This window comes from Narcine bancroftii, chromosome 4, assembly GCF_036971445.1.
Source record: "Narcine bancroftii isolate sNarBan1 chromosome 4, sNarBan1.hap1, whole genome shotgun sequence".
Taxonomy (NCBI): domain Eukaryota; kingdom Metazoa; phylum Chordata; class Chondrichthyes; order Torpediniformes; family Narcinidae; genus Narcine; species Narcine bancroftii.
Genome location: NC_091472.1, coordinates 1,102,377 through 1,125,247, shown reverse-complemented (window position 1 = coordinate 1,125,247; position 22,871 = coordinate 1,102,377). Strand labels below are relative to the sequence as shown.

The 22,871-nt window shown below is 52.1% G+C and overlaps 1 protein-coding gene across 1 annotated transcript in view; it reads right to left on the bottom strand.

Annotated features, from left to right (window-relative positions):
* Nucleotides 1-15,636, bottom strand: part of efhc1 (EF-hand domain (C-terminal) containing 1) — a 54,918-nt gene extending 39,282 nt beyond the window's left edge. Inside the window, 6 exon segments of the mRNA XM_069930590.1 lie at nt 9,054-9,203; nt 12,044-12,108; nt 12,111-12,330; nt 13,255-13,378; nt 13,380-13,474; nt 15,521-15,636. Coding sequence (XP_069786691.1) covers nt 9,054-9,203; nt 12,044-12,108; nt 12,111-12,330; nt 13,255-13,378; nt 13,380-13,474; nt 15,521-15,556 — 690 coding nt within the window. The 5' untranslated portion in view covers nt 15,557-15,636.
* Between the last annotated feature and the right edge of the window lie 7,235 nt (nt 15,637-22,871).

Here is a 22,871-nt window from a genome sequence, read left to right as displayed (position 1 = left end):
TGGGGATTTGCTACGGCATGGACTGGTAGGGCCGAACTGGCCTGTTCTGTGCTGTAAGTGGTTATATGGTTATATGGAATGCCTGACATTCCCAGGCAAATGGAATGGTGAAAAGATTTCATCGACATCTCAAGTCAGCCTTGATGGCTCGGTTATAGGGCATGAACTGGGCTGATGAGCTGCCCTGGGTACTACTGGGCATTAGAACAACTCCAAAGGAGGACATCCAAGCTTCATCTGTGGAGTTTGTGTAGGCACACCATTGGTGGTCCCAGGGGAGTTCATTCCCTACCATTCCAACTCCAGCGATTATCCTAAGGAACTGTTGAGCAGGCTAAGGGAAACTGTAGGAAAATTGAACCCTATAAAACCATCTTCGCACGGAAAACACTCTTCCCGACTTAGAGCATTGGAAAGACTTACCACTAACACTGATAGGAAGAATAAACTGTATTAAAATGAACATTTTCCCAAGGATACAATACCTATTTCAGGCATTACCAATACGCTTAACAGAGAAATTCTTCAAGGAGTTAAAGAAAATAATAATTTTTATGGAAAGGGGGGGAAACCGAGGATAGCACTAGATAAATTAACAGAATGGTATAAACAAGGAGGCTTACAACTACCAAACTTTAAAAATTATTATAGAGCCGCACAATTAAGATACCTATCAGATTTTTATCAAACAAGGGAAAAACCAGATTGGAGTAGATTAGAACTAGATAAAATAGGGGAGAAGATACCTGAACATATATTATATAAATGGGATGAAAAATTGGTACAACGTAGGAATTCTCCAGTATTGCATCATCTGCTCAACATTTGGAAGAAGATTCATGTAGAAAGGAATAAAACAAATTACCAACTACCAAAACTAATACTGACACAAAATCAGCTAATCCCTTTTACAATAACCTTTCCTTTACAGCACACATGTCAAACTCTGGCCCGATATAATTATATTTGGCCCGCAAGATCATATCAAAAATGTATTAGAGGTGGCCCGCTGGCCGCCGCGCCAGTATAGCGCATGCACAGTAACCGCTGTGTCCCAGGGTGAGAGAGAGAAAAATCCTGGTCCTTGAAAAGTAGTGGTGCGTGGTTTTATAAACACGCTGTCGTGTCCCCCCGCCCACCCCCCCACCGCAGCGCAGCCTGGCCGGTGTCAGGGGAAGCCAAGGCCGCTTCCCAGCACCCGGAACCCCAGTGGCACAGCGTTTCTTGGAGCTGCAGATGGAGTCGGGACGCCGGAGGGAAGATTGGGGCTCCCCGCCGGGCGATGGGGGCGCTGGCCGCCGTGCGCCTTCCCACCGGACCAGCGGCGGGTGCCCGGAGTACACGTGGAGAGAAAGGCTGGTCGGGCAGGTAGGGTGGAACCCTCCGCCAATCTCGGGAGTGGCGTGGGCTGGATCGGGATTAGCCGCGCTCACCTGCTCCTCCACCGCTGACCGGGATCCCAGCGCGGTCCTGAGTGCGGAGACTGCCCTGGAAAGGTCCTGGGACACCGGCACGGAAAGAAGAGCAGGGTCCATAGAACATTACAGATCAGAAACAGGCCCTTCGGCCCTTTGACTCTACCTCGTGAAAACCCAACACTGGAGAAACTCAGCAGGTTAAACCGTATCCTTTATCCAGAAGAGAGGTACCTGACAATGTTTGGCCCTTGATCACCCTCATCAATGTATGAGCGAAAGTCTGTGGTTCTCGTAAAAACACCAGAAGGGAGAAGGGGGTCAAAGGGGGTCCGGGAGAAACTCAGCAGGTCAAAGAGGGATCCGGGAGAAACTCAGCAGGTCAAAGGGGGGTCCGAGAGAAACTCAGCAGGTCAAGGGGGAGGGGTCCGGGAGAAACTCAGAAGGTCAAGGCGAGGGGGTCCGGGAGAAACTCAGCAGGTCAAGGGAGGTCCGAGAGAAACTCAGCAGATCAAGGGGGGTCCGGGAGAAACTCAGCAGGTCAACGGGGGTCCGGCAAACTCAGCAGGTCAAGGGGGGTCCGGCAAACTCAGCAGGTCAAGGGGGGTCCGGGAGAAACTCAGCAGATCAACGGGGGTCCGGCAGAAACTCAGGGGGGTCCTGACCTCGCCAGGACCGTTGCCCACTCCCCCTCCCTGCCACAGGCCGACCCGCGACTCACGGTGACGGGGCCGCTGATCCGCCGAGATGCCGCCCTGCAGCGAGAGCCGATGCCCCCGCACTGTCATTGTCCAACCCGATCGCCCGCAAACCCCGCCCTCCCGCACACAGGCCTGAGTAAGGATTATGAACTTTAATCTCAGGATAAAACGATCTTCCAATAGTTTCATGTCACAGTGATAAATATATTCCTGGTTAAAAATGGTCCTGCACGTGGATACAAGCTCATTAGGCATAAAACTTGAAAAGTGTGTAAATCAAAGGATATCTGTACCAATGGAAAAAGGGTATGGCAAATAACCCTGCTAGAGTTCATGCCTACAATCAGTCACCCATTTGATTGTTTCAGGAATCATATTATTCTCCCATATTCTCAATAGCCCTCAGATTTTACTATTCGACAGCACACTAGCAAATCCTCTATAGAGAAATATTATTTATTGAATATTTTATTTCTCATTTGTTAATGCTTCTGGAAAGAGTTTATCCAAAACTATTATTAAACATTTATTTTAATAAGAAAAAGTTTAACATTACATATGTTGAAAGAAGAGAAAACATGCAGATGTTGTTGAAAATTTTCAATAAATATTTAGTTCGGCCTTCGACTTAGTCCAAGTTTTTAATTTTGGCCCTCCGTGAATTTGAGTTTGACACCCCTGCTTTAGAGAACAGGAGAGAAAAGGGATCAAAAGAATAGAAAATTGTTTTTCGGGAAATAAATTATTATCCTTTGAACAAATGAAGGATAAAGTGCCAACACGATACAGTGTTGGCATGCTACCAACTGAAAACCTACTTGAAGGACAAATTTGGAAGCAGACTGAGGTTACCAGAAGGAAGTAATTTTGAATATGTGATTACAGACACAATGATAATTTAAAAATTTATAACAAACATGTACATCAAACTGCAAGAAAAGGAGAATAAGGAAACAAACGGTAAACCTAAACAAAAATGGGAACAAGATCTAAACATAAAGATAAAGAATGAAACATGGGAGAAATTATGCTCAGGAACTATGAGAAATACAATAAACATGAGGTTACGTATGATACAATATAACTGGATACACAGGATAACTGGATACTACCGGGGACATCTACCACCTAAAATGACAGAAGGAGAAGGAAATGAAAAGAATTTACTCAGTGGAATTTCTTGTTTATTTTTATTGAGTGACAACATTGTTTAACAGGTTTAATGATTCTTATATTCTGAACTTTAAATAAATGGGAGGGGAGGTAGGGAGGGAGGGAGGGGAGGAGGGAAGGGGGGAGAAAACGACACTGTATATATTTAAGAAGGAAAATGTATGCATCTTGATCAATATGGTTTATAGTGTGAAAAATAAAAAAATTTTAAAAAAAAAGAAAACACTCTTACTTTGTGCCTGAAGACCTCAAAAACTATGAATGTCTTCGTCCTAAGGGGTACACCTGGCCAACCTTTACAGACACCCGACAAAGAACCTTATAGGATACTCAGACAAACTAGGTCAACCTGTATTTTGGACATTGGAGGGAAGCCACAGTCTTTCACTATTGACAGGTTTAAACTAGCTCATGTGGACAACAGAGGTCAGCCACCTTAAAAAAAAGCACAAACCTTCTGCCAGTTCTGTGGGGGCCATGTACTGCCATATGAAGGCAGTACGTGATGAAGTCAGCACATGTCAAGCGCGTGATTCTCTATTTTAAAAAGTTGCGAAAGTGATGAAGAGTAAATCCATTTGATTCACTCTAGAAATGCCTTGTGTGCTTATTTCGTCGTGTCCACTGTGATTCCAGTGGCCACAGAGAGTTGTTTCTCAGACTGGAGCCCTGTGACGAGTGGTGATGCCTCAGGGATCGGTGCTGGAGCCATTGTTGTTTGTCATCTATATCAATGATCTGGATGATATTGTGGTAAATTGGATCAGCAGGTTTGCAGATGACACTAAGATTGGAGACGTTGGACAGTGAGGAAGGTTTTCAAAGCTTGCAGAGGGATCTGCCCCAGCTGGAAAAATGGGCTGAGAAATGGCAGATGGAGTTTAATGCAGACAAGTGTGAGGTGTTGCACTTTGGAAGGACAAACCACGAAAGGACGTACATGATAAATGGTCGGGCAATTAGTGCGGTAGAACAAAGGGATCTGGGAAATACAGATACATAATTCCCTGAAAGTGACGTCACAGATGGACAGGGTTGTAAAGAGAACTTTTGGCTTATTGGCCTTCATAAATCAAAGTATTGAGTACTGGAGTTGGGATGTTATGGTGAAGTTGTATAAGAGATTGGTGAGGTCAAATTTGGAGTATTGTGTGCAGTTCTGGTCACTAAACTACAGGAAGGACATCAGTATGAATGAAAGAGGGCAGAGAAGATTTACTAGGATGTTGCTGGGTGTCAGGAGTTGAGTTACAGGGATATGTTAAATAGGTTTGAACTTTATTCCTTGGATTGTAGAAGAATTTTGATAGAGGTTTACAAAATGATGAGGAGTTTAGTCAGAGTAAATGCGAGAAGGGTCTTTCCACTTAGATTAGGAGAGAATAGCAATCTCTGGATTGCTGCCCATGCCACGAGCTAATGAGGGTAGAAATAGAAAGATGTGGAGGATGAATGTGTGGCTAAAGAGATGGTGCAGGGGGCAAGGGATAAGATTGCTGGATCATTGGGATCTCTTCTGGGGAAGGTCAGACCTGTACAAGAGGGACGGACTCCACTTGAACTGGAGGGGGACCAATGTGCTGGCAAGTAGATTTGCTAGAGCTGTGGGGGAAGGTTTAAACTAGTTTGGCAGGGGGGTGGGGAACAGAGGGTGAGAGCAGTGTCCAGGGAGTATGGCCACCTAGCTAGGAATAAAAAAGATAACAAAGGTAGGATGGAGATTAGGGTAGCAGGTAAAAAAGAGAATATATGTGAGGGTCATTCTCTGAGATGCATATATTTTAATAGTGAACAAGGTAGATGAGCTGAGAGCATGGATAGATACTTGGGGTCACGATATTGTGGCAATTAGTGAGACCTGGCTACAGGAGGGGCAGGACTGGCAACTTAATGTTCCGGGATACATTTGTTTTAGATGTGATAGATCAGGGGGTAAAAAAGGAGGAGGAGTTGCTCTGCTTGTGAGGGAGGACATTACTGCCGTGAGGTGGCAGGATGGTATGGAGGGATCGACCAGTGAGGCTGTTTGGGTGGAATTGAGGGGTGGAGGAGGCAAGAGGATGCTAATAGGGGTGTATTACAGACCATCAAATGGGCCAAGGGAATTAGAGGAACAAATTTGTAGGGAGATAACGTATATGTGTGAAAATCATAGGGTAGTGATCATGGGAGATTTTAACTTCCCACACATTGATTGGGATACCCATACGGTTAGAGGGCTGGATGGGCTGGAGTTCGTTAAATGTGTTCAGGATTGTTTTCTAAATCAGTTAGTAGAAGAACCGACTTGGGATGGTATAATACTGGATCTCCTGTTAGGGAACGAGCTAGGTCAGGTAGCGGACATTAATGTTGGAGAACCAATTGGGTCGAGTGACCATAATTCTGTTAGTTTTAGGGTAGTTTTAAGGAAGAGCAAGGAGAGGCCTAAAGTTGAGGTTCTGGATTGGAAAAGAGCAAATTTTGAAGGAATAAGAAGGGATTTGGGGAGTATTGAGTGGGACAGGATATTTTCAGGTAAGGATGTTAATGAAAAATGGAGGATATTCCAAAAAGAAATTTTGAGGGTACAGAGTAGTTATGTCCCAGTCTGGATCAAAGGAAAGGCTGGAAGTCATAGGGAGGCTTGGTTTTCGAGGAATATTGGAAATTTGGTTAGGAGAAAAAGGGAGGTGTACAAGAGGTATAAAGAGCAGGGAGCTGAGAAGTTGAAGGAGGACTACAAGGAGTGTGGAAGGAATCTTAAGAAAGAAATTAGAAAGGCCAAAAAAAGGCATGAAGAGGCTTTGGCTGACAGAGTAGAAATCCAAAGGGTTTCTATAAGTAGATTAAAAGTAAAAGATTAGTGAGAGATAAAATTGGACCCCCCTTGTAGATAGCGAGGGTAGGCTGAGTGAGAAGTCTGAGGAAATGGGGGAAATTTTGAATGATTTCTTTGCCTCGGTATTCACGAGGGAAAAAAATGTTGAACCAGTTCAAGTAAATAAAAATAGTGGGGAGGTCATGAAGCATACAAGGATAACCGGGGAGGTAGTGATGGCTGTGTTAAAAAAGATAAAGGTGGATAAATCTCCCGGACCGGACAAAATATTTCCTAGGACACTCAGGGAGGCTAGTGGACAGTTAGTGGGGCCATTAACAGAGATATTTAGGATGTCACTGGCCACGGGGGTGGTACCAAAGGTTTGGAGGGTGGCGCATGTGGTTCCTCTGTTTAAGAAAGGGTCCAAATGCAAACCTGGGTATTATAGTCCTGTAAGTCTGACGTCTGTGGTGGGCAAGTTGATGGAAAGTGTTCTGAGGGATGCTATTTACAAATTTTTGGAGGTACAGGGATTGATAGGGAGTAATCAGCATGGTTTTGTCAGGGGTAGATCATGCTTGACAAACCTGATTGAGTTCTTCGAGGGGGTTACAAAAAAAGTTGATGAAGGGAAAGCTGTGGATGTTGTCTATTTGGACATTAGTAAAGCTTTTGACAAAGTTCCCCACAGGAGGTTAGGAAAAAAGGTGGAGGCATTAGGTATAAATAAGGAGGTAGTGAAATGGATTCAGCAGTGGTTGGATGGAAGGTGTCAGAGAGTAGTGGTAGAAAATTGTTTGTCCAATTGGAGGCCGGTGACTAGTGGAGTTCCTCAGGGATCGGTCCTGGGTCCACTATTATTTGTTATATATATTAACGATCTGGATGTAGGGGTGGAGAATTGGATAAGCAAGTTTGCGGATGACACAAAGATTGGTGGTGTTGTGGACAGTGAGGTAGATTACCATAGATTAAAAGGTGATTTAGGAAGGTTGGAGGTGTGGGCTGAGAAATGGCTGATGGAATTTAATACAGATAAATATGAGGTGCTACATTTTGGAAAGGCAAATTTAAATAGGTCATATACATTGAATGGTAGACAATTGAGGAGTGCAGAGCAACAAAGGGATTTAAGAGTTATGGTAAATAGTACCCTCAAGGCTGATACTCAGGTAGATGGTGTGGTGAAGAAGGCATTTGGAATGTTGGCCTTCATAGATCGGAGTATTGAATTCAAGAGTAGGGAGGTTATGATGAAATTGTACAAGGCATTGGTGAGGCCAAATTTGGAGTACTGTGTACAGTTTTGGTCACCAAATTATAGGAAAGATATAAACAAAATAGAGAGTGCAGAGAAGGTTCACGAGAATGTTGACAGGATTTCAGGGTCTGAGTTCCAGGGAAAGGTTGTGCAGACTGGGGCTTTTTTCTCTGGAGCGTAGAAGATTTAGAGGGGACTTGATAGAGGTTTTTAAGATTTTGAAAGGGATAGACAGAGTAAATGTGGATAGGCTTTTCCAATTAAGAAAGGGGGAGATTCAAACTAGAGGACATGGTTTAAGATTGAAGGGGGAAAATTATAAGGGGAACATGAGGGGAAATTTCTTTACGCAGAGGGTGGTGGGGATGTGGAATGAGCTTCCGGCAGACGTGGTCGAGGCGGGATCATTGGTTACATTTAAGGAAAGACTGGATCGTTACATGGATAGGAGGGGACTAGAGGGGTATGGACCGGGTGCTGGTCAGTGGGACTAGGAGGGTGGGGATTTGCTACGGCATGGACTAGTAGGGCCGAACTGGCCTGTTCTGTGCTGTCAGTGGTTATATGGTTATATTATGATATTGAAATATTTATCAAGTTTATTTTTGAAGAAAAAGTAAATAAAATATTCAAAAACCATTTCCATCCAAGATAAATACGAGAGGACATGGCTTTAGGGTGAAAGGGGAAAGATTTAGGGAGAACATTAGGGGGAACGTCTTCACTCAGAGAGTGGTGGGAATGTGGAATGAGCTGCTGTCTGATGTGAATGCGGACTCGATCTTGAGTTTTAAGAATAAATTGGATACATGGATGAGAGAGGTCTGGAGGATTATGGAATAGGAGCAGGTCAGTGGGACTAGAGGAATGATGTTTTCGGGTGAATGGCCTGTTTACTGTGCTGTAGAGTTCTATGTACCCACCACCTCCATGTGACAAATGCCCCTCTTTCAATTATTCTTCTCTCACATTATCCTCGGTCTTCTTGTTTTAGGACCCCCCCCCCCCCACCGGTACCACGGTGACCATCCACCGCATCTGTCCATCATCATTTTATAAACTTCCATGAGGTCACTCTTCAGCCTCCTGTGCCCCACAGAGAAAGAACCCAGACTATCTGTGTAAAACAGAACATAACTGCACAGTTATGACGGAGGAGTCAATTGTATTATTTAAGAAAAGGTTGGACGGGTATATGGATGAGAAGAAGATGGAGGGTTATGGGCATTGTGCAGGGAGGTGGGACTAGAAAGGGGTGTTTGGTTCGGTGCGGACTAGAAGGGCCTAATGGCCTGTTTCCGTGCTGTAATTGTTATGTTATGTTATGTTTTTACAGGCCCTTCGGCGCACTATGTTGGGCCGACCCATATAAACCAGCCATCTAACCTGTCCCATAACCCTCTGTTTTTCTGGCATCCACATGTCTGACTGTCTCACCTCTGCCCTACAGTTCTAGCAGCATCAGGCCCTTCAGCCCAACACATCCATGCTGACCAACTACTTTGGGCTGCTCCTATTGGCCAGCGTTTAGCCCAAACCCTTCTGAAACCCCTATCCATGTAACTGTCTGAATGTGCTTTGAACATTACATGTGACTTGCTCTCTTGTACCGCAACAGTCATATTGACGGCGTGGTACATTTGCATATGAAGCTTCCTCATGCACAATATCCAGGATCAGTGCCAAGTCTGTGTACTAACCTTGCGATCGTAGGTCAGGAACTGCTTCAACTTGTCGAAGTTCGAGGGAGTGACAAATTGTTGCAGGGGCATTTTGCGGTTCTCCAGGTAAGAGTCGGCTGGGATCTCTTCTGGACAATTTAGGGCAATGCCGTGGCTATCCATGAAGTCCTGCAGCAGAGGGGACAAGCCAGAAATCAGCATTGCCAAGCAATCACGCCCTGGGATGAAGGAATACTCCGTCAACTGGCTTCCTCGTCCACTTCTCCCCCTCTCGTGTTCCCTCCTCCCTCCCTCCCATCTTCACTCCCTCCCATCCTCTCTCCTTCCTCTCTCCCATCTTCATTTGCTCCTCCCTCCTGTCCTCCCTATCCTCACTCCCTCCCGTCCTCTCTCATGCCTCTGTAATTCCCTTTACTCCACTGAAATATCGACACATCTAAATCTAAATCTCAAAATGAACTCACTCATATTGATGGTTCCTTTATTCTAAAACTCTCTAATCACCTCTGGGCCATTACACAACCCCCAGTCCAGTACAGCTGATCCCCTTGTGGGCTCATTAACAAGCTTCTCTTAAACCCATCTCGTCAGCTTTCTACAAAATCTCTCCTGAGATCCAATCCCAACCTGGTTTTCCTCATCTACTTGCATGTTAAAAACCCCCATGACGACCACAACATTGCCCTTCTGCTATGGTTTTTCTACCTGTTGTTATCATTTGTTGTCCACATCCCGGCTACTGTTTGGAGGTCTGGATAAAACTGCTAAGAGTGTCCTTTTACCCTTGCCGTTTCTTAATCCTCAGTGATTCTGTATCCTTCAATCTTTCTGATTTAATGTTATTCCTGACCAACAGAGCCCACCATCCCCTCCGCTTACCTGCCTGTCCTTTCGATACACTGAGTATCCTTGGACATTCAGCTTCCTTTAGCCGTGACTCATTGATGTGGCCACATCATTACCTACCAGTCTGTAGCTGAACTATAAGGTCATTCACTTTATTTCTTATTCTGCGAGCATGTAAATACAAAACCTTCCGGAAGAGGTGATTACAGCAAGGTCAATTTTGTCATTTAAGAAAAAGTTGGATAGGTGCATGGATGTGAGGGGATTGGAGGGTTATGGGCAGGGAGCAGGTAGGTGGGACTAGAGGAGATCACTTAAATCGGTGCGGACTAGAGGGCTGAGATGGCCGGTTTCCGTATGTAATTGTTCATTTGGTTTACCCTGTATCTGTTACATTAAGCTCTGTGTCCTTGTTGCATTACAATTCATCCCCATGGATCCAATGTTGCCCTATCTGCCTATCCTTCCATTGCACGCCAACTACCTCTTCCTGATAATCTAGTTTAATCCCCACTCCCCCAATGGCATTAGCAAACCTCCCTGCCAGGATACTGAATCCTCTTGAGTTTTGGTACAACCTTCCCACTTGTACAGGTCACCCCTTCTGCAGAGAAGGTTCCAATGACCCAAGAATGTGAACCCCTGCCCCCTGCACCATCTCTTCAGCCTGCACCCCCTTCCTGTTCTGCACTCCCCCAGCTCGTGGCACCAGGAGTAATCCAGAGATGACCACTTTGGAGGTCCTGCTCTTCAGCCTCTTTCCTAACTCCCTTAACTTACTTTGCAGGATCTCTACACCACCTCTGCCTGTGTCATAGGGACCAATATGAACCACCACCCTGGTTGCTCACCCTCCATCTTAAAAAAATTCTCCACCTGCTCCACCTGGGAGCCGAGCACCCAGGAGACAACGCACTATCCTAGAGCTACTTTAATGGTCTCAGAATCTCGTACCTGTGCCCCTGACTATCATGTCCCCTGTGAATATCACTCTACATGATTTCACCCTTCCCTCTGAGGCTCGGAGCCAACCACGGTGTGGTTGGTCTGGCTGCTGCCTTACCCAGATAGGTCATCCCCCTCAGCAGTGTCCAAAGGGGTATTCGTGTTGCTGCAGGGAACAGCCACAGGGGTGCCCTGCACTGCCTGCCTGTTCCCTCTCTTCACTATCACCCATTGGGGGGGTGAGGGTGGGGGATGAGGGTGTAGTAGGAGTATGGGAGGGTTGTGGGTGTGGGGTGTGGGTGGAATGTGCGTGAGGGAGGTGTGGGTAGGGTGTAGAGTGTGCGTGAAGGGGTGGGTGGAGTGGTAGGGGATGTGGGTACAGGGTGTGGTTGAAGGGTGGAGTGGGAGGTGGAATGGGGTTGAGTGGGAGAGGGAGTGGGTGTGGGGAATGTGGGTGGGGGTGTGCATGGAGGGGTGTGGGGATGGATGGAGGGTGGGGGTGTGCATGGAGGGGTGTGGGGATGGGTGGAGGTGGGTGGTAGGTGGGGGAAGGGGGTATATGTGAGAGTGGGACTGGGTGTGTGTGTGTGGGTGGAGGAAGGTGGAGTGGGAGTGGTAGGAGGTGTGGATGGAGGGTGGGGGTGGAGGTGGGTATGGGTGGAGGAAGGTGGTGTGGGTGGTAGGGGGTGTGGATGGAGGGTGGGGGTGGAGGTGGGTATGGGTGGAGGAAGGTGGTGTGGGTGGTAGGGGGTGTGGATGGAGGGTGGGTTGGAGGTGGGTGTGGGTGGAGGAGTGTGGGTGTGGGGAGGGGGTGTATGTGTGAGTGTGGGGGTGGTTGTGGGTGGAGGTGGATGGGTGTGGGGGATCTGGGTGTGGATGGAAGGGTGTGGGTGTGGTTGGGTGTGGTAGGAGGAGGGTGTGATGGATGTGGGTGGGAGTGGTAGGGTGAGTGTGGTAGGGGGTGAGTGTGGTAGGGGTGGGTGTGGGGGATGTGGGTGTGGATGGAGGGGTGCGGGTGGAAGAGGTAGAGGGACGTGGGTGGGAGTGGGAGGGGGGGTGAACGGGAGTGGTAGGGGGTGAAGTGCTGTTGGCTGTAGTGGGTTCTTGGTGGAGGTAGTGGTGGATGGTGAGCTGGGTCTGTTCCTCTCATTATGACTCCCTGCCCCATCCTGTGGCACAGTGTGTGAACTCTGACCCCAGAACAAGGTGACACCTACACAGGTGAAGCTGTCGCAGCCAGTAAGGCGGAAGCGCTTGCCATAGGCGACTAGATCCATCGCCACGTCAGGTCCTTCCAGTGCCAGGTCTCACCCTGGTCGTTCTTGGGCAGCCGCTGCCTGCTGATCAGCTTGCCCCTGCGGCATCCCAGCGTTCTCCATCTTGGCTCGTGGATGGCGATGCTGTCATCCTCCAGGTAGTAGTACAGGACAATGTGGCGCACCCGGAAATACTCGTCTGGTGACTCCCGGACTGTCTCCTTGAAATACCCATAGAATCGTAACACCTGCAGATAGACACAGTGGTCAGTGATGGGACAGCGGGAGCATGGGGGGAGGGAAAACGGGGAGCGGTGGGGGGGCGAAGGTGAGTGGTGGGCGAGGGGGAGCGGGGAGTGAGGGGGAGCGGGGGGGAACGGGGGGCGAGGGGGAACGGGGGGCGAGGGGGAACGGGGGCGAGGGGGGGAACGGGGGGCGAGGGGGAACGGGGGGCGAGGGGGAACGGGGGCGAGGGGGAACGGGGGCGAGGGGAACGGGGGGCGAGGGGGAACGGGGGCGAGGGGGAACGGGGGGCGAGGGGGAACGGGGGGCGAGGGGGAACGGGGGGCGAGGGGGAACGGGGGGGCGAGGGGGAACGGGGGCGAGGGGGAACGGGGGGCGAGGGGGAACGGGGGGCGAGGGGGAACGGGGGGCGAGGGGGAACGGGGGGGCGAGGGGGAACGGGGGGCGAGGGGGAACGGGGGGCGAGGGGGAACGGGGGGCGAGGGGGAACGGGCGGCGAGGGGGAACGGGCGGCGAGGGGAACGGGCGGCGAGGGGGAACGGGCGGCGAGGGGGAACGGGCGGCGAGGGGGAACGGCAGCGAGGGGGAACGGGCAGCGAGGGGAACGGGCAGCGAGGGGGAACGGGCAGCGAGGGGGAACGGGCAGCGAGGGGGAACGGGCAGCGAGGGGGAACGGAAACGAGGAGGAACAGGCAGCGAGGGGGAACGGGGAGCAGGGGGGCGGGGGGGGCGAGGGTGAATGGGGAGTGGGGGAGAAAGGGAATGGGGAGCGGGAGAGAGGGTAAAGGGAGTGAAGATGTGGGGAATGTTGGAGTAAGTGAGAGTGGAGCAGTGAGAGGGAGTGGGTGAGGGTGGGGATTGGGGTGTGGGCTTCGAAATGAGGCATGTGGTGGGTTATTGGTGTTGGTGATGGACAGTAAAATCTGTACCTGTTTGTCGAAGGCCACATGCCTAGGGATGAAGTCAGATGGAGGGCCCTGCCTGGCTTGGCCATAGGTCAGCATGGGCCTCTTGTTGGCCAGTTTATCGCTGTCAGCCAGGGACTGAAGGCGAAGGGATGGGATCTCCGCCGATGCCAACCGTGGGGATGAGTGGGAGAGCAATGCCATTCCTGTAGGTGAAGGTCTGTGGGCGATGGAAGCTCAACTTCTGCAAGCAGGTCAACCGGAAATCAGTCACAAAGGAATCATAACCATACCGCCACCTCCCCCTAACCCCACCATCACCCTCCCCTGACCCTGTCACCCCTTCCCCTGACCCCACCGTCACCCCTCCCACTGACCCCACCGTCACCCCTCCCCTTGACCCTGTTACCCCTCCCCCTGACCCACCATCACCCCTCCCTGACCCCACCGTCACCCTCCCCTGACCCCACCGTCACCCTCCCCTGACCCTGTTACCCCCTCCCCCTGACCCCACCGTCACCCTCCCCTGACCCCCCACCGTCACCCCTCCCCTGACCCCACCGTCACCCCTCCCCTGACCCCACCGTCACCCCTCCCCCTGACCCCACCATCACCCTCCCCTGACCCTGTCACCCCTTCCCCTGACTCCACCATCACCCTCCCCTGACCCTGTCACCCCTACCCCTGACCCCACCGTCACCCTCCCCTGACCCCACCGTCACCCCTCCCCTGACCCCACCGTCACCCTCCCCTGACCCCACCGTCACCCCTCCCCCTGACCCCACCGTCACCCCTCCCCTGACCCTGTCACCCCTTCCCCTGACCCCACCGTCACCCTCCCCTGACCCCACCGTCACCCCCTCCCCTGACCCCACCATCACCCTCCCCTGACCCCACAGTCACCCCTCCCCCTGACCCCACCATCACCCTCCCCTGACCCTGTCACCCCTTCCCCTGACTCCACGTCACCCTCCCCTGACCCTGTCACCCCTTCCCCTGACCCCACCGTCACCCTCCCCTGACCCCACCGTCACCCCCTCCCCTGACCCCACCGTCACCCCTCCCCTGACCCCACCGTCACCCCTCCCTGACCCCACCGTCACCCCTCCCCCTGGACCCCACCCACCATCACCCTCCCCTGACCCTGTCACCCCTTCCCCTGACCCCACCGTCACCCTCCCCTGACCCCACCGTTCACCCCTCCCCCCTGACCCCACCATCACCCTCCCCTGACCCCACCGTCACCCCTCCCCCTGACCCCACCATCACCCTCCCCTGACCCTGTCACCCCTTCCCCTGACTCCACCGTCAGCCCTTCCCCTGACCCCCACCGTCACCCTCCCCTGACCCCACCGTCACCCCTCCCCTGACCCCCACCGTCACCCTCCCCTGACCCCACCGTCACCCCTCCCCCTGACCCCACCATCACCCTCCCTGACCCTGTCACCCCTTCCCCTGACCCCACCGTCACCCCTCCCCCTGACCCCACCATCACCCTCCCCTGACCCCACCGTCACCCCTCCCCTGACCCCACCATCACCCTCCCCTGACCCTGTCACCCCTTCCCCTGACTCCACCGTCACCCTCCCCTGACCCTGTCACCCCTTCCCCTGACCCCACCGTCACCCTCCCCTGACCCCACCGTCACCCTCCCCTGACCCCACCGTCACCCCTCCCCCTGACCCCACCATCACCCTCCCCTGACCCCACCGTCACCCCTCCCCCTGACCCCACCATCACCCTCCCCTGACCCTGTCACCCCTTCCCTGACTCCACCGTCACCCTCCCCTGACCCTGTCACCCTTCCCCTGACCCCACCGTCACCCCTCCCCTGACCACACAGTCACCCCTCCCCTGACCCCACCGTCACCCCTCCCCCTGACCCCACCATCACCCTCCCCTGACCCCACCGTCACCCCTCCCCTGACCCCACCGTCACCCCTCCCCTGACCCCACCGTCACCCCTCCCCTGACCCCACCGTCACCCCTCCCCTGACCCCACCGTCACCCCTCCCCTGACCCCACCGTCACCCCTCCCCTGACCCTGACGGACGGAGTGGAGCAGAAAGCAGGCCTGGGGGGGGGGGGGGACCCCGAGGGGAAGGTGGGGTCGGGTCGGGGGGATCTCGGGGGTGATGGGTGGGGGGGAGCCCAGAGGAGAGGGAGCGAGCCCGCGGGGGGTGGGGGGGTGAGGGAACAGGAGCGGGGGGGGAAGAGCCCATGGGCGGGGTGGGGTTGGTGGGGGGGGGGGTTGGTGGGGGGGGTCCCCGGGGGGGAGGCGGCTCCTCACCGTCGGGTCACGGACATGATCCCCCGGCCCCCACATCCCGGCCCGGCTCAGGACTCCGTTACCATGGAGACCGGATTCACCGCGGTCGCACGGAGATGACGACACCGGCAGGTCGGTCACGTGCACGGTCAGGGTGGTGGAGGGAGAGGAGGGGAGGGAGGGAGGTGGAGAGAGGGGAGGAGGAGGGGGAGGGGGGAGGAGGGGGGAGGGGGGAGGGGGGAGGAGGGGGGAGGGGGGAGGAGGGGGGAGGGGGGGAGGAGGGGGGGAGGGGGGAGGAGGGGGGGGAGGGGGAGGAGGGGGGAGGGAGGGAGAGGGAGAGGTGAGGTGGGGGGGAGGGGAGAGGGGAGGTGGGGAGGAGAGAGAGGGGAGGTGGGGCAGTGGGAGAGAGAGAGGAGGGGGAGGTGGGGGAGAGAGAGAGGAGGGGGAGGTGGGGGCAGAGAGTGGGGAGGTGGGGCAGTGGAGAGAGAGAGGATGGGGAGGTAGGGCAGTGTGAGGGAGAGGATGGGAGTTGGGGGCAGTGGGAGAGAGAGAGAGGAGGGGACAGCATCACTGAGGGAGGGTGAAATTGGGGAAGGGGAAGAAAAGGCAACAGGTTTAATGGAAAGCAGTGAAGTGTTGTTTCACGGTAAAGGCCTGTTTTGTGCCCCAGACTGTAGTGAGGAGGAGGAGTGGGCACAAGTGTGGCACTTCCTGCCATCACTGGGGAAGGTGCCAGGGGTGCAATGTGTGGGGTGGGATGAGTGCATGAGGGAACCGTGGAGGGAGCAGTCCCTGCGATAGGCCGAGAGGAGAGATGTGGGATCCTTTAGTAAATGCTGGAAATTCCAGCGGATGATGTGTTGGATGCAGAGGGCTGGTGGGGTGATAGGGGAGGATGTGGCGGATTCTATGTTTATTGCGTCTAGGGGAAGAGGGGCCAGGGCAGATGAGCGGGAAATGGAGGAGATGCGGGTGAGGGGCTGAGTTGGTGGCGGAGGAGAAGCCACGTTTGTGAAGAAGGCAGACATTTCACAAGCTCTGGACTGGAAGACGTCATCTTGGGAACAGATGTGGTGGAGATGGAGAAATTGAGAGAAGGGGTATGGAATCCTTGCAGGGACAGGGGATGAGGACATGTAGTCCAGGTTGTTGTGGGAGTTGGAGGGTTGTAATATATGTTAGTGGAAAGCTGGTCTCCCGAGATGGAGACAGAGAGATCCAGGATGGGGGAGTGTGTTATCAGAGATGGACCAGGTGAGTTTGAGGAAGTGGGCCGCAAAGTGGATAAGCTCATCGCAGGTGGATGAGGCAGCCCCAAAGTAGGTGTCGATATTCCGGAGGAAGGGTGGGGGGGGGGAGTGGGTCTTGCCTGTGTGGGTTTGGCAGCATGGATCGCTCCACAAAGCCCACAAGCAGGGAGGTGTAGCTGGGACCCATGCGGGTACCATGGCGACTTATTTGATTTGGCGGAAGTGGGATGAGTTGAAGGAGAAGTTATTTAGAGTAAGGACAAGTTCTGCCAGGCGGAGGGAGGGTGGTGGGGAGAGGGTGACTCGTTGGGTCTCTGGTCCAGAAAGAAGTGAAGTGCTTTCAGACCTATGTGAAGGTGGAGGTATAAAGGAGATTGGACATTTATCGTGAAGATAAGGGGGGTCTGGTCTGGGAATCTGAAGTCATTGAGGAGATGGAGGGATGTGAGGTGTTGCGGATGTAGGGGGGGAGGGATTGAACCAGGGGAGTGAAGATAGAGTCAAGGTAAAGATGAAAATGGTTCAGTGGGGCCGGTTGAAACGAGGGGTCTGTTCGGATGGTTGGGTTTGTGTACCTTGGGTAGAAGGAAGAAGTGAGCAGCTGCAGCGGTGGGAGAGAATGAGGATGGAGGCCGTGGAGGGGAGGTGACCAAAGGTGATGAGGTGGGAGATAGTGGCTTGATGTGCAGCGGTGGGGTCCTGTGGGAGAGGTCGATAGGAGGACGTGTCTGAGAGCTGTCGACTGGCCTCAGCAGTCAATGCTCCAGGTCACAACTGCCCCACTCTTGTTGGTGGGTTTGAGGGTGAGGTTGGGATTGTTGCAGAGAGTGGAGGGCAGAACATTCAGAGGAGATGGGGTTGGGATACGAGAGGGGGGTGGTGAAGTTGAGACTTGGTGGCAGGTCACTGCCACCAAAAAGGTCCAGAGCAGGCAGCTGACCAGAACAAGATGTCCAGGAGGAGAAAGAAGGCTTGAATCGGGAGAAAGGGGCCTGGGTGGGGGAGGTGGGTGGAAGTGGGCTCGGAGGCAGAGGCGGCAGAAGAGTTGGGCAACGCAGCATGCATGGAACTCATTGAGGTGTGAGTGGAGGGGGATGAAGGTGAACCTCTACTGAAGACTGAGCACTCCGTCTTGGGGGGGGGCAGTTCAAAGGGTATGGTAGAAACCTAGCAGGGTTAGAGTGGGAATCGGTGCTGTGGAGGGTGTTGGGGGATAGGGGAGGAGGGAGGGGTTAGGGAGGTTCAAGGGTGGAGGTGGGAGGGGAGAGGGGTTGGGAAGGTCAGAGGTGGGAAGAGTTGATGGTGAGGTCCTGGGGGGATGGAGTAGGGATGGTAGCTAGAGATGAGAGGGGCAGAGTGGAAAGATGGGGGTGGAGTGTGGGAGGGGTGTAGGAGGATGGGGAAGGAGTAGTGAGGGGGATTCAGTGGCAAGACCAGGACTCTGGTGACAGTCTGTGTCAGGAGCCATGTGGTGTGAGTCAGTGAGGGAGGTTCCAGTACTCTTCTGCAGCTCCAGCACTGGATTCAGCAGTGAGGGGTCAGGAGCTCTGGTGAGTTGGGGATTGTGTTGCTGTGAGGAGCCGTGGCATTGGGACCTCCATGTAGTCCGCGGCCGGGGCCCGGGTGGGAGTGAGGAGCTCTGTGGGATCCAGGGTTGGTGTGCTGGCGAGAGGCCGTGGTGTTGGGAATTCCAACGGGTGAGCAACCTGTGCGGCGACCATGAGGTGTGTATGGATTTGGACCCCTGGGGGTGGGGAGGTGGATGGAAGTGGGCTCGGAGGAAGAGGCGGCAGAAGAGTTGGGCATCGCAGCTTGCATGGAACTCACTGAGGTGTGAGCGGAGGTCCTCATTGTTCACCCACACTCTTAAGTAACCAACCATGAACCCTGTACTCAGCTTACTGGTTTGTCCTTCCAAAATGAATCACCTCACACTTATCCGGATTGAACTCCATCTGCCACTTTTCTGGCCAACTCTGCATCCTGTCTATATCCTTTTGTAACCTTCAACAAACTTCAGCTCCATCCACAACTCTCCCAACCTTCATGACATCAAACTTTACTGGCCCATCCTTCCGCCCTCTTCATCCAGGTCATTTATAAACATCACAAAGAGCAGAGGTCCAGAACAGATCCCTGTGGCCCCTCCACTAGTCACTGACCTCCAGGCAGAAAACTTTCCTTCCACTACTACTCTGCTTTCTACAGACAAGCCAATTTTTTTTATCCACACGGCCAAGGTTCCACTGATCCCGAGTCTCATGACTTTCTGGATGAGTTTCTCGTTGGGGAATCTTGTCAAATTGCCTTGCTAAAATCCATGTCGACCACATCTGACCCTCAACAATTTATTTTATCTCCTCAAAAAACTCAATGTCGACCACACCCTGACCCTCAACAATTTATTTTATCTCCTCAAAAAAACTCAATTAAACTCGCGAGTTTACAAAGCCATGCTGGGTATCCTTGAGTAGACTGGACCTCCAAATGCTAATAGATCCTATCCTTATGAACCCTCTCCATTAGTTTACCGCCCCACTGACGTAAGACTCATGGGTATAGAATTCCCAGGATTCTCCCTGTTACCATTTTTAAACAAGAGGGGATTACATTTGCCATTCTCAATTCCTCCGCACCTCCCCTGTGGCCAAGGAGGATTCAAAGATCATAGCTACTCACCCCAGCTCTCTCTTCCCTCCCTTCCCCACAGCAGCCTGGGGTTTATCACATCCAGACCCAGGGACTTATCAATCTTCAGGTTTTTTAAGAAGATCCAACACTTCTTCCTCTTCCTTAATCTCCACATTGTCCATCATACAGGCCTGGTTCTATTTAAACCTCACCCTGATCAAGGTCCTTTTCTCTTGTGAATACTGATGCAAAGTGTTCATATTAGGGCCTCCCCCAACCTCCTCCGCCTCCAAGCACATGTTGCCTCCTTTATCCTTTAGTGCCCCACCTTCATTTTCATCATCCTTCTGTTCTTCACATACACATGACAAGGCCTTCTCATTCCCCCTTCGAGCTCCTTTCTCAGTCTCCTTCCTGACTACCATATAGTTCTCATGAGCCCTTCCTGTTTCCTGCTTCCTATATCTAACATGTGCTTCCTTCTTCCTCTTGACTAGTTGCCTGACCTGTTTTGTCAGCCTCTGTTCCCTTTTCAAACCATCTCTTCCCTGTCCCAGTGGGACAAACCTCTCCCGAACCCTGCCCAAGTGATCCCTAAACTCCCTCCACGTTACTTCTGTGCTTTCACCCTTAAACATCTGTTTCCAATGTACTCTCGCTAGTTCCTGCCTCATCCCTTCATAATTAGCTCTTTCCCAGTTAAACACTTGCCCAGATTGACAGTTTCCATAGCTATGTTGAAGCTCAGGGAGTTGTGGTCACTCTCACCAAAATGCTCCCCCACTGAGAGGTCCGCCCCCTGACCAGGTTCATTCCCCAGAACCAGATCAGGTCTGGCCTCTCCTCTCATCGGCCAGTCCACACAGGATTCTTCCTGAACACACCTGACAAATCCCTCTTGTAGCCAGTCCATATTAGGGAAGTTAAAAATCACCCATAACTACACCCTGTATTTCCCACCATTCCAAAATCTGCCTGCTTATCGCCCCTCAGTGACCCAAGGGCTATTTGGGGCCCATAGATGACTCCCAGCACAGTGACAGCTCCCTTCCTGTTTCTGACTTGCACCCACACTGACGCAGTGGAGCCTCCTTCTACAGCCGTGATACTGTCCCTGACCAGTGATGCTACTCACCCCACCCTCTATGTGCCTATTTAAGAGTATATTAAATGTCTGTCCTAATTGTTCCAGCCTCCACTTCCACCATTGGCAATGCATTCCAGGCATCCATTGCTCTCAGTTTTAAAACAATGTTTCCCTGACGTCTCCCTTAAACTTTCCTCCTCTCCGTCCTCTTTGCTGTTGTCACCCCAGGAAACAGGTGCTGGCTGTCTACCCTGTCTCTGCCGCTCATCTTATACACCTTTAGTCACCTCTCCTCCTCCTCCGATGCTCCAAACTGATAAGCCCAAGCATGCTCAACCTTGCCTGATAAGACTTGTTTCTCAATTCAGGCCACATCCTGCTCCCTCTCCACAGCTTCCACATCCTTCTTGTAATGAGGTGACCAGAAATGAACACAATAAGTGTTATCTAATTGGGGTTTTATAGAACCTCATGGCGGTTGAACTCAATTTCCTGACTAAAGAAGCCCAGCATCTCATAGGCCTTCTTAATTATCCTATCAGCCTGTGCGGTAACCTTGAGGGATTTATGGAGGTCCCTCTGTTCATCCACACTCTATCCAATCATTAACCTTCAGGTTTGAGCTTCCAGAATGCATCACCTCACACTTATCCAGATTGAACTCCATCGGCCACTTCTCCACCCAATTCTGCATCCTGTTGTAACCTATGACAACCTTCTACACCATCCACAACTCCTCCAACCTGTGTGTCATCCGCAGACTTACTGACCCATCCCTCTCCTTCTTCATCCAGGTCATTTATAAAAATCACCAAGAGCAGGGCTCCCAGAACAGATCCCTGTGGAACTCCACCAGTCACCGACCTCCAGGCAGAATGTGCTCCACCTGCTACTTCACTCGACCTGTGTGCAAGCCATTTCCGAATCCACACAGCCAAGGTCCATTGATCCCATGGCTCTTGACTTTCTGAACATGTCTCCCATGGGGACCTTGTCAAATGCCTTACTAATATTCATGTAGACCACATTTACGCCCTACCTCATCAATTTTCTTTGTCACTTATTTGAAAAACTCAATTTGGACCGTGAGGCACGACCTTCTCATGCTGACTATCCGTGAGAAAACTATGCTTCCCTGAATGCTCATAGATCCTGTTCCAACGAATCCTCTCCAAGCCTGCCCACCACTGATCACACTTCTATTGGATTCTCCGTAACAAGGGTTCTCCAATCGTCCAGCACCTCTCCTGTGGCCAGGGAAGATACAAAGATCATCATCAACACGCCTCACCTCCCGTACTAACCCGCAGAATATCCCTGGGGACTTATCTCTCCTAAAATATAATAAATAAGGTCGAGGAAGGAAAAGCAGGTTTCACTTGTGCAAACAAATTTGGTGGTTCCAGAGATGGACAGGGGAGTTGGAGGCAGGTAGATAAAACCGGTTCTTGAACCTGAAGATGCTGGACCCCAGGTTTACTGGTGTTCTAGCTCTTCTGACAGGTACGGCGTGTGCAGCTGCTTGCTGATGTTCGGTGCACGGTGAATGTGGTTAGTGGCGACAGTTTGTAAGAAGTACGCAAGCCCTGTGGGATCCCAGCAAGGCCAGGGGAGTTGAGCGACTCTGCTGGGACAGCACAGGAGCCTCCAGCAGCAGGTGCTGATAGACTGACGCTGTGCTATTGCTGAGGGAAGCAGAGCTGCCCCACTTAGGTCTCAGAACCAGGACAAGTAAACAAACTGCACTACAGAGAGAAAGAAAATCCATAAAATGCACAATAAATGAGACTCTGATTGAGTTTTTCGTTGAGGAGTCTGATGGCGGAGAGGGAGCAGCGAGAACAGAGTGGGTGCTGGGTGGGGTGGATCTGCTGCTCTCTGATGTCAGCATTCCCTGCAGATGTTCTCGATAGTGGGGAGGAGTTTTGCCTGTGATGTCCTGGGCTGTGTCCACTACCTTTCGAAGGCTTTACACTCAGGGGTATTGGTGTTCCCATACCAGACAGTGATGCAACCAGTCAGCACACTTTCCAGCGTTTCTGGGGTCATACCAAACCTCTGCAAACACCTGAGGAGCTAGAGGTGCTGATGTGCTTTCTTCACGATGCAATCGGTGTGTTGGGCGCAGGAAAGATTCTCCGAGATGGCGTCTCCAAGAATTTGAATTTTCTCACCCTCTCAACCCCTGATCTCCCAGTGATCACTGGATCATTCACCCCTGGCTTTCCCTTCCTGAAGTCAACGATCAGCTCCTTAGTTTTGGTGACATGGAGTGTGAGGTTGTTGTTGTGGCACCATCCAGTCCAGTTTCCATCATGTTCGCTGACTTATCCCCTTCCTTTATACAACTCACTACCATGAGATGGTTGGAAATTTGTAGATGGGGTTATTGTCGTACTGAGCT